This window comes from Primulina eburnea, chromosome 12 (assembly GCF_022965805.1).
Source record: "Primulina eburnea isolate SZY01 chromosome 12, ASM2296580v1, whole genome shotgun sequence".
In the NCBI taxonomy this organism is placed as follows: Eukaryota; Viridiplantae; Streptophyta; class Magnoliopsida; order Lamiales; family Gesneriaceae; genus Primulina; species Primulina eburnea.
Window position 1 is genome coordinate 31,415,753 of NC_133112.1, and position 12,662 is coordinate 31,428,414.

At 40.0% G+C, this 12,662-nt stretch overlaps 1 protein-coding gene across 1 annotated transcript; it reads right to left on the bottom strand.

Moving 5' to 3' along the window:
* Positions 1-6,768: 6,768 nt before the first annotated feature.
* Positions 6,769-8,556, bottom strand: LOC140806794 (uncharacterized). The gene is made up of 3 exons (XM_073163327.1): positions 7,871-8,556; positions 7,202-7,639; positions 6,769-6,794 (listed from the first exon to the last, which is right to left on the bottom strand). The coding sequence occupies exons 1-3, from the start codon at positions 8,550-8,552 to the stop codon at positions 6,769-6,771; spliced, it is 1,146 nt and encodes a 381-aa protein (XP_073019428.1). The 5' UTR covers positions 8,553-8,556.
* Between the last annotated feature and the right edge of the window lie 4,106 nt (positions 8,557-12,662).

The window sequence follows — 12,662 nt, forward strand, 5'->3', positions numbered from 1 at the left end:
TGTTCAATTTATTTTATCCCATTTTTTGGTTGAATATTTATGTCTCATCTTAAAAATCCACCACCACCAAAATATGTCCAAACTATGCTACATCAGTTTTATATGTATATTTTTTCTTTTTATCAAAATATTGTATTTCGTAAGGTTTTTACCAAATTATAGTAAAAAATTTAAAAAATAAATCTTACAATTATCATTTCCACGGGGAGATAAAACGCTTCGCCGCCTTGACTGAGACGGGGGAGCGAATTTTTAAATTTTTGACTTGTTATATAATTCAATCCATCCCTTATAATTTTCTATCTTGCATGCTCTTTCTTCACGCCAAAAAGAGGATTTTCTCACTTATATATATAATATTACCCTTCCTTCCTCATCCATTTTCGTTCCTCATTTACACTCATTCCAGGAATTTTTTTTAGATAATCTTGCAGGATCTTGTCTACTTCTATTTCAAGGTAACTATTATTTGTAAATTTTGTTATAATCTCATTGTGTCTACTTCTATTTCAAGATAAACAATATTTTTAAATTTTGTTATAATTTTGATTGCACGATTTCTTATTTTTTTTAGCTTTTTCAAATCATAATTTTAAGTAAAAATTATTATCTCAATTTTTATTATGTTATATATACGTGAACATACATTTTTCAAAGGTGTTTTTATGGTATATAACTGGTTAAAATTATAATGTGCTGTAATAAAATAGAATTGATTTTATTTATTATGTTTAAAAATGTCATTAATAATATATTGATTATTATTTTATTTTTATACATGTATATTTGTTTTTACGTAAAAATATTTATTGTAAATTATATTTATTTTATATGTTATCATAATTTATTTGTTATAGATTATGTTAAATTAATGAAGATATTAGTTGTAATAGTTTATTGTTATAGTTGTAATAGTTCATTGTTAATATTATTGTTTTATTTATCATTTACGCAAACAATACTGTTAGAAATTATAATTTTATCAATAATATAATATAATATTTATTTATTATAATATGATCCACAACAAGAGAATAATCGCCAGCAATCATAATATAGATCAACGGCCATATTTTTATCACACTGGACTTTTTAGTTGCATTTGGAAAATAGGTTGGTTAATTCCTGGGCGAATGAACCTCATGTGCCAAAACAAGGGTGGATATATTATTATTTTTCATTTTACTAAGATAAGAAATATCAATTTGGGTATTAATTTTATTATTCATAAAATTAAAGTGTTTATATATTAATTTTTTTAAATAAATTATTAAGTGTTTTTATTATTGTTATTATTATTATATTTTATTTTTTAATGTTATCATAACTATTTTTTATTTTTCTATCGTAATTATTATATTTATACAAATTAAATCAAAGTTATAGTATAAATTAATATTTTTTTATTTCTCACCAGTAAATTTTTTATATTAAATAAATGATGGAATTTAACGCTGAACCAATAGATGATAGTGTTTTACATAGACAAGAAACTCGTATATCAAGTGTGATCTCAACAAACAATTTGGATAAAATTTTAATGGTGAGCCAATCCGACAATATTATATCAAAATTGTTTGAAGATAAATTAATATTATCGTGTTCTTGCGCGTTTAAATGATATGAGATTATATGACGGTATTCATTGTGGATTTTTCAAATATGATAATCATTTGATTACGACTCTCGTTGAAATATGAAGCGGGGATACCCATTTGGCGAAATTTATATATATAAATTGTTGTGTAAACAAGTTTTTTTTATGTACATTGTAATATATTGTCAAATTTATTTTCATGTAGGTAGAACCATTATTTTATGTGGACCTATACTACTACCCACTCAGTGCGAGTGATTCGTGACTTGTTGGATAAAATGGAACCAGACTAGATATTTCTTTCAAAAATTAAATTTAATTGAAAGCTATACATGTTTAGATCTTAGTTGATTTTTTCATTCATTATAGTTTAAGTGGGTGTTGCATTATAATGAATTTGGCAAGGAATATTGGTGTTCCGTGTGCCTACTTAGTTTCAACATTGTTGAGATCATGTAGTGCCCATACCTAGTTCTGCGGCAATTTGTTCAGTCGCAGCAAATTCCAAGGCTCGCGTTTGATGAGGATGAATTTCATGAATGCACACAAAAAGGCCGGTGAAATTATAATTGCGTTGAACATCATAAAAAAATATTGACGCATGAGATGATTGTGACAATTTGATTGTTGAGGGTTAGCCTGCAATCGAAAATATGGGCATGACACGTGAATACACGATGTGCTACGATAAAATAACTCTTTGTTTGATAACCCCCATCGATCCGCAAGCATAATATGGATATAGGTGTGATGATGCAAATTTTAGTTGTGCTATGATAAGTTTGTTACAACATTTTTTTTTTAAATTTGAATTACAATATTTTAAATGTTTACTCATTTAATGATGATTATTTTAATTATTTTTCTGAGGAACGATGTTGAAGTTTTGAGGAGTTGGTTTCATGGACTTTCATTAAAAGATCAGCCTTGTAAGGCATTGGAGTCTTCTATTACATAAAGTATACAAATTGGCGAGAGGCTCTGTGTAGTGCTTGATAGAACATCTGAGCCGCGTCGATTTCAACACATGCCTCATCCTCATCGTAATTAGAACCACCTCACTTGCATTTTGAAGAGTCACCTCAGCCACACTGAGAGTTTGCTAACGAGGCTGAAACTTCTCACACTACATATTACATGCATGTGTCATCACAACTAGTTTACATGGACGAGGATCATGGTTTCCTGTAGTGACCCGTTCCAGAATCACCTACTAATCAAGAATTAAGCATGCTATTAACTTAATTAATTACAATCAGAGATAATGGCGGAAAAGGTCAACAAACGATAGATATACAACCCAATCGAAATCCAGAATAATTCAAACAACAATAAATGGTACAACTGTCTCGAAACAAAGCAGTACTGATAACTAAAACAAATGGCTACTCAACGTCCTCCTCCTCCTCCTGAGCCCTCCAACCTGAGACCTGCCCCGTGGGAATGGGGTGTCCAAGATAAAGAAAAACGAGGACGTGAGCGATAAGAACGCCCAGTACAAAAGCATGAGTATACAAGCCTATATGAAATGCACATGCTATGATATGATACCAGGGTATTCAAGAAACGGGAGTCACAAAAGATCTCAATATGCTCAGTCTAGAGGCGCCAAGTGGATAGTGCCGCGCGGTACTCCTCTGGGTCATTGCATCCACTACAAGATCAGACGTGGACCTAAAATGTCCCGGATCACCGAAGCCCTCCGGACCCGTCGGCCACTGTGTACTCTCGGTGTCCATGCGTCCACAAGACAGGGCTGAGCGGCCCCACAAGATATAGCTTATCTCGAAAGAGATACAGCTCAACAATAAAGGCTATCTCGAAAGAGATACGGCTCAAGATGAAATGTAACATGCAGCAATAAGCGTGACATAATAGCATGCATCATATGACATATATCAATGCAGCAAATAATCATGCAACACATATAAGAATGTATACTCGACCAGGATATCTCGGATAGTACTTTCGTACCTCTAGTAAAGCAATCCTAGTCCACAGGAAATCCTATCAATCGGGTCTAGTCCGTCGTCAGCCATGACAATATTGAGCTCCCTGACTGACCTTCTCGGACCGTCGGCTATGCCCGGCTGCTCTGTCCCGGGCTGCTCTTCCCTTCCCGGGCTGATCTTCCCTTCCCGGGCTGCTCTTCCCTTTCTGGCTGCTCTTCCCTTCTCGGGCTGATCTTCCCTTCCTGGCTGCTCTTCCCTTCCTGGGCTGATCTTCCCTTCCCGGGCTGCTCTTCCCTTTCTGGGCTGCTCTTCCCTTCCTGGCTGCTCTTCCCTTCCCGGGCTGATCTTCCCTTCCCGGGCTGCTCTTCCCTTCCCGGGCTGCTCTAGAGAGCTAAAACTTGCATTTAAACACACAGTACCCCCTCCACAATGAGAAATCCCATGGCCTATTTATAGACCTCAGTCTGCATGAACGTGTCAACCAAATCCCATGCATCCGGACATCTGTCGCTAGGCAGCATGCACAAAGACACCTCACCTTACATGCATGAACGTGTCCAACAATTACCATGCACTTGACACCTGCCCGGCAGGCATGTCAACCAAATACTATTCCCAGGCTGATCTTCCCTTCCCGGGCTGTTCTTCCCTTCCCGGGCTGCTCTTTCCTTTCTGGCTACACCTCGGCTTACTCACACGAACTCTAAAGCCAAATTACACATGATTTACTTAATTAAAGATACTTAATCATGTTTATTTAAATAAATAGGATTCGGGCTACTACATTCTCCCCCACTTAAAAAGATTTCGTCCTCGAAATCAGGCTAGAAGAAGAACGAAACGAAATCACAGCATTAAAAAACAGCTAAAATACTGTTGAATACAACCGATGTTTGGTTTACAACGGAAAAACACACATACATCCATAGTACAACTACAGTACAACTCAAAAGAGCTCTGGATACTCTGAACGCATACGGCTCTCTAACTCCCAAGTGGCTTCTTCAGTGCCTCTGCGCTGCCACTGAATTAAGACAAGAGGAATGATCTTATTCCGCAACACCTTGTCTTTGCAATCGAGAATCCGAACTGGTCGTTCCACGTAAGACAAATCCGAATCAAGTTGAACTTCAGAGGGATGTAAGATGTGAGACTTATCTGCTACATATCGTCTCAACAAAGATACGTGGAACACATCATGAATACTTGATAGGTACGGCGGCAATGCAAGTCTGTAAGCCAAATCTCCCACGCTTTCCAATATTTCAAATGGACCAATAAATCTCGGAGACAGCTTACCCTTGAGACCAAATCTCAAAATCCTGCGAAAAGGCGAAACTCGGAGAAACACTTTCTCACCTGGCTGAAATTGAAGAGGTCGACGCTTGATGTTCGCATAACTAGCCTGTCGATCCTGAGCAGTCTTAATCCGCTTCTTGATTACTGCAACCTTATCAATAGCCTGCTGGACTAACTCTGGTCCCTCAACATGTCGTTCCCCAACTTCGTCCCAGAATAATGGAGTACGACAACGTCGCCCATACAACGCCTCAAATGGTGCCATACCAATACTACGATGATAGCTGTTGTTGTACGCGAACTCCATCAAAGACAAATGATCCTGCCAAGCGGTTCCGAAATCCATAACACAAGCTCGCAACATATCCTCAAGTGTACGGTTAGTCCTCTCTGACTGACCGTCGGTCTCTGGATGATAAGCCGTACTCAAACTTAGTGAAGTACCCAATGCTGACTGGAAACTACCCCAAAATCGTGAGGTAAAACGAGGATTTCTGTCACTAACAATACTGACTGGCACTCCATGCAAACGTAAAATCTCTTGAATATACAATCGAGCCATACGATCGAAAGTGAAATCACGGTTATATGGCAGAAAATGAGCAGACTTGGTGTGTCGATCCACCACTACCCAAATAGCATCACTGTTCCTCGAAGACAATGGCAAGTGAGTAATAAAGTCCATCGTGATATGCTCCCACTTCCACTCAGGAATAGGTAAATTCAACAATAATCCTCCAGGTCGACGGTGCTCTGCCTTAACCTGCTGACAAACTAGACACTTGGAGACAAACTGATAAATGCTGCGCTTCATCCCTTTCCACCAAAATCGTGTCCTCAAATCTTTATACATCTTATTGCTTCCCGGATGAACACTCAACTTGCTTCGATGAGCCTGAGACAAGATCTCTTCCCTCAAAGTATCATCCTCTGGTACTACAACCCGATTAGACAAACACAGAAGACCATTAGTCTGATAATGGAAATTGCTATCTCCACCAACCAACCGAGCTAATCTCTGAGTCTTGAGATCAGACATCTGAGCATCTCGAATCCGAGTGAACAAAGTTGGCTCAGATAAAATGGTAGCAACACGAATGCTCTCCATACCTTTCCGATGTTTGAACTTAAACCCCAACGAACAACAATCCTGGACAGCACTAGACATAGCATTGGTCTGAAGTGCAGAGGCTCTCACCTTGCGACTAAGAGCATCGGCTGTGAGATTCGCAGAACCTGGATGGTACTTGATCACACAGTCATAATCCTTAAGTAGATCCATCCAACGACGTTGTCTCATGTTCAACTCAGCCTGAGTGAACAGATACTTAAGACTCTTATGGTCAGTAAAGATTTCAAACTGAACACCGTACAAATAATGACGCCAGATCTTTAGCGCAAACACAATAGCAGCTAATTCTAGATCATGAATAGGGTACTTCTCCTCGTGAGATTTTAACTGTCTGGAAGCATAAGCGATCACATGACCATTCTGTGTCAACACACACCCTAAGCCTTGAAAGGAGGCATCGGTATAAACACGGAAACCATCAGATCTTGACGGTAACGTCAAAACAGGTGCAGAAGTCAGAAGTTGACGAAGCTCTCTGAAACTATCTTCGCACTCAGATGACCACTCAAATGGAACATCCTTCCGAGTAAGCTGCGTCAATGGTCTAGCTACCTGAGAGAAATTCACGATGAAGCGACGATAATACCCTGCCAGACCTAGAAAACTACGGATCTCGGCCACTGTCGTCGGACGTGACCAATTCAGCACTGCCTCAATCTTGCTAGGATCCACAGAAACTCCTTCCTTGGAAATCACATGACCAAGGAATACTACACGATTAATCCAGAACTCGCACTTACTCAGCTTAGTATACAATTGCTTCTCGCGAAGAATCTGCAACACCATCCTCAAGTGATGAGTATGCTCTTCCACACTGTGAGAATAAATCAAGATATCGTCGATGAAAACCACAACAAACTGATCTAGAAAATCCCGAAAGACTCGGTTCATCAGATCCATGAACACCGCTGGCGCATTTGTCAATCCGAATGACATAACTAGAAACTCGTAATGCCCATATCGAGTACGAAATGCAGTCTTGGAAATATCATCATCTCTGACTCTCATCTGATGATAACCCGATCGCAAGTCAATCTTGGAGTAAACAGAGGTACCCTGAAGCTGATCGAACAAGTTATCAATACGAGGTAATGGATACTTGTTTTTTGATCGTCACACGATTCAGCTGGCGATAATCAATACACAATCGCATCGATCCATCCTTTTTCTTGACAAACAAGACTGGAGCTCCCCTAGGTGAAACACTCGGACGAATATAACCTTTATCAAGAAGATCCGGCAATTGCTGCTTCAATTCTCTCATCTCTGATGGAGCAAGACGATAGGGGGCACGAGAAATCGGTGTAGTCCCTGGCATTAACTCGATGCCAAATTCCACCTCTCTAATCGGAGGAAAACCAGGAATCTCATCTGGGAAAACATCAGGAAACTCACAAACCACTGGAATATCATCTGTACCAACACTACTTGTGGATGAATCAATCGCATAGATGAGGTAGCCTTCCCCGCCCGACTCTAAAGCACGACAGGCTTTCAGAGCAGATACCACTGGCATCGGAGGTCGCGCTCCCTCACCATAGAAAAACCAACTAGAGCTCTCAGTCGTACGAAACTGAACAAGCTTCTGGTAACAATCCACAGTAGCTCGGTAGGTAGTCAACAGGTCTATACCCAGAATACAATCAAAATCTTCCATCTCTAGGATCATAAGATTCGCAGTCAACTCGTTACCCTCAAAATCTAAAGGACAACTCATTACTAGACGCTTTGCTAACACCGAATGACCCATCGGAGTAAAAACGGAAAGAATGACGTCTAGAGAAACATACGGTAACTTATGACGCTTAACAAATCGTGCATAAGTGAATGAATGTGATGCTCCGGTATCAATAAGAACAAAAGCAGGAATACCGCATAAACAAAAAGTACCTGCTATGACTCTCCCTGTCTCATCTGCAGCCTGATCCTGGTTCAGCGCAAATACCTGACCTTGGGCACGAGGTCGAAGATTTGAACCGCCCACTGCCTGACCTTGTGTCCTCTGCTGAACAGTCGTCTGAGATCCGGAACCAGATCCTGCTCCACCTCGCAACTGAGGACAATTCTTCTTAAGATGACCCATCTCTCCGCACTGAAAACAAGCTCCCGCGGCTGATCGGCACTGCTCCGATGGATGGTTCTTCCCACAATGCACACAAGAAACCTTCTTCTTACCAAAGCGAAAAACACCGCTAGACCGAGATCCAGATCCAGAAGAAGAAGAACCTGACTTCTTGAAAGACTGAGATCGAGGGCTCAAAGTATTCGGAGGTCTAGAAGAAAGAATAGACCTACCACACTGGAGACTGATCTCTGCCTGGCGACACCGGTTCACTAACCCATCATAAGAAGTAGGATTATCGCAGACAGTGACTCGATCAAAGATCTCCTGGTTAAGACCCTGAAGGAAATGGTCATACTTGGCCTCAGAACTGCCACTAATATGAGGAGCAAAGGGTAACAACTCGAAGAACTTCTGCTGATATGCATCAACAGACATACTACCCTGCTTAAGATTCAGAAGTTCAATCGTCTTTGCCTGGCGAAGGGCTGGAGGAAAATATAGCTGCATGAAAGCTGCACGGAATTCGGCCCAAGTCACCCTACCCTGAGACTGGACTATCGGCGCAGAAGTCGATCGCCACCACTTGCGCGCACGGTCCTCGAGAAGAAAACCAAGGGTCTCCATCTGCTGCTCTTCGGTGCATTGGAATGCACGGAAACAACTCTCCATGCGCTCTAACCAATCCTCAGCAACATCGGGAGTCTCGCCACCGACTAAAGGCTTAGGCCCCATCTGAATGAAATGGTGCATCTCAAAACGCCTAGGGCCATCACGACGATGACGATGTTCACGATGACGCCTACGATCGCCCTGGTCACCCCAACGACCTACACTCCCCTGACTACTCTCATCACCAAGGTGGTCAGCCATCGCTACAAGATAGAATGGGGAAAAATGGTAAAATGGTCAACGGAAATCCTAAAACAGAATCTATATCCCAAAATCATATGCATGCTCTGATACCATAAATGTAGTGACCCGTTCCAGAATCACCTACTAATCAAGAATTAAGCATGCCATTAACTTAATTAATTACAATCAGAGATAATGGCGGAAAAGGTCAACAAACGATAGATATACAACCCAATCGAAATCCAGAATAATTCAAACAACAATAAATGGTACAACTGTCTCGAAACAAAGCAGTACTGATAACTAAAACAAATGGCTACTCAACGTCCTCCTCCTCCTCCTGAGCCCTCCAACCTGAGACCTGCCCCGTGGGAATGGGGTGTCCAAGATAAAGAAAAACGAGGACGTGAGCGATAAGAACGCCCAGTACAAAAGCATGAGTATACAAGCCTATATGAAATGCACATGCTATGATATGATACCAGGGTATTCAAGAAACGGGAGTCACAAAAGATCTCAATATGCTCAGTCTAGAGGCGCCAAGTGGATAGTGCCGTGCGGTACTCCTCTGGGTCATTGCATCCACTACAAGATCAGACGTGGACCTAAAATGTCCCGGATCACCGAAGCCCTCCGGACCCGTCGGCCACTGTGTACTCTCGGTGTCCATGCGTCCACAAGACAGGGCTGAGCGGCCCCACAAGATATAGCTTATCTCGAAAGAGATACAGCTCAACAATAAAGGCTATCTCGAAAGAGATACGGCTCAAGATGAAATGTAACATGCAGCAATAAGCGTGACATAATAGCATGCATCATATGACATATATCAATGCAGCAAATAATCATGCAACACATATAAGAATGTATACTCGACCAGGATATCTCGGATAGTACTTTCGTACCTCTAGTAAAGCAATCATAGTCCACAGGAAATCCTATCAATCGGGTCTAGTCCGTCGTCAGCCCTGACAATATTGAGCTCCCTGACTGACCTTCTCGGACCGTCGGCTATGCCCGGCTGCTCTGTCCCGGGCTGCTCTTCCCTTCCCGGGCTGATCTTCCCTTCCCGGGCTGCTCTTCCCTTTCTGGCTGCTCTTCCCTTCCCGGGCTGCTCTTCCCTTCCTGGCTGCTCTTCCCTTCCCGGGCTGATCTTCCCTTCCCGGGCTGCTCTTCCCTTCTCGGGCTGCTCTTCCCTTCCTGGCTGCTCTTCCCTTCCCGGGCTGATCTTCCCTTCCCGGGCTGCTCTTCCCTTTCTGGGCTGCTCTAGAGAGCTAAAACTTGCATTTAAACACACAGTACCCCCTCCACAATGAGAAATCCCATGGCCTATTTATAGACCTCAGTCTGCATGAACGTGTCAACCAAATCCCATGCATCCGGACATCTGTCGCTAGGCAGCATGCACAAAGACACCTCACCTTACATGCATGAACGTGTCCAACAATTACCATGCACTTGACACCTTCCCGGCAGGCGTGTCAACCAAATACTATTCCCGGGCTGATCTTCCCTTCCCGGGCTGTTCTTCCCTTCCCGGGCTGATCTTCCCTTCCCGGGCTGCTCTTCCCTTTCTGGCTACACCTCGGCTTACTCACACGAACTCTAAAGCCAAATTACACATGATTTACTTAACTAAAGATACTTAATCATGTTTATTTAAATAAATAGGATTCGGGCTACTACATTTCCAAACTCCGAATGAACCATATATTCCTTCTTTTAGAGATATATATGCTTATATATAGGTGGATATTAATGGAACGTGGATAGGAAGAACTCAAATTATAACATATCAACTATTAAATTCCTAAGATATTTGGAGATATGGAGTATAAGAACCTCAAACAACCAACTTAAAGGCAATGTGAATGCATAAGAGGAATAAGAAAATATGAACGATGAAGATACGGGAGAAAAAATATGAATGAAGAAATTGTGAATGATAAAGTTCCGGGTGATTGTTGTATAATGAGACATAAAGGAAAACGAGTAAAATTCCAGCCTAAATGTGTTACTGGACGATGTTTGTAGTTAAATTTTAGTTGTCTAAATTTTATTTCTATTGTGTGTTAGTTTTATGTAATTTCATTTGATAGTTATGCATTTTATTTGTATCAGTTGCATGCTTTAAATATTAAATTTCGTTTTACTATTTTTTTTCAATATCAAAGTGATTGTTTTACTTGTAGGCTTACAAAACTAAATTATACAATAATATAATCAAATATAAAAACGTTCCATAAATAGATATTATACAAAAGAAATAATAGACAAAAAAAACAAAGTTGCTCATCATATACAAACATTGAACACAAAATACAAAGAAAAACAAGGAACACAAAATACAACAGTTTAAAATATAGTTTCAAGTTGAATTATATCATGCATCTAGAAAATAAAATTAACAGTATGCCTGAGTGATGCTGAATTATGGCACAGTCCTACAAAATATACAAAATAATGATAAATTTTACTTTGTAAAAAAAAATAATGATATCAATAATAGAAATATTTCTGACTAACATACCATTGTATTTCTTGTCTTTTCCAGTCTTCTTTCCTTGCCTTCGTTCCCTTATCCAAAATGATCTAAAAAATATTTGGAATCAATAACTCAACACAAAGATATTAAAAAAACTATATTAAATAATGCACATTACCATACAACTGACATGAAGAGAAACATAAAAATGCTAATGTATTGAACATTTTCTCGTTGAAGGCGTTGCCTCTCTCGAATGGTGGTTAGTCCATCTCATTCTATTTCTTCCTATTCTTTGTCTTTGACATCAGACTGGGTTGTGGTCTAGCTCGAATGATGGTGTATCTCTTTAGTGTTCATCATGAATAGCATGGAATCTTCCTTCATATGTGTTTATGTATTCGCTCATCTGGAACCATGACTTCACTAACATAGAAGGATTTAGCCAAAAGTTCTTTGTCGTACAAATTGCATCAAACAAAGAATTCTGAAGATTGTCCATTTCCACCAGAGCATTCATGCTTTGCTAATGTTGCAACTTGGAAATGTTTACATCGCCCTGGACGTACCCTTGTTTTCTCGATTGCCTGCTTAGCTCTGATCTCGATCTAGCCACTCTATTCGTTGGATCTGACATACCATTTACCATATTTACGAAACACATTGTCAAGCCAATGTTGGTTGTTATGGATCATACGTTTACATCTTGTGACAGGGTCAATAAAATATTATGTGCATCGTCGGAAAGTCATCTTAACTATTGTTGTAATCGGAAGCCGACGAGCACCCTTGAGAACATCGTTAAGACACTTAGACATATTTTCTTTCATGATACCAAATAGCCAACCACAATCATGGGCAAGAGCACACTTCTATTTATCAATTTCAGACATATATGTAAATGTCATTGGTTGCTTGTTCTTAATTTCGTTCATTATTTCGTCAAAATATCTGATGTTATGATCCTTCTTGCCAACAAAGTTCTTTCAAATGAACGTTTTTGAATTCTGAGTTAAAATTAGAGCAAACATGTCTAAGATAAAAACGATGTGCACCACGTGAAGGATTAGAATGAGGTATTTCATCGATAATACTAATGATGGCTCCATATCCGTCAGAGATAAGGCAAACAATCGGCAGCCCGTGAATAACAAATACACACAAAAGATCCAAAAACCATTTCCACGAATCATAATTCTTCTCATCCACTATAGTGCAAATGCCAAGGGTAGTACCTGATTGTTAGCATATACACTTACGGCAATAAGCATCTTGTGTTT

Excerpts from the sequence above, each read along its gene's own strand:
- LOC140806794 (XM_073163327.1), bottom strand. The coding sequence starts at position 8,552 with ATGCAGCTATATTTTCCTCCAGCCCTTCGCCAGGCAAAGACGATTGAA. Across the intron at positions 7,640-7,870 it reads GACAGGGAGAGTCATAGCAG|AGATGGAAGATTTTGATTGT; the intron begins GTACTTTTTGTT and ends TTATGATCCTAG. Across the intron at positions 6,795-7,201 it reads GCCGGATCTTCTTGATAAAG|TGTGGAAGAGCATACTCATC; the intron begins GTTATATTCGTC and ends TTATTCTCACAG.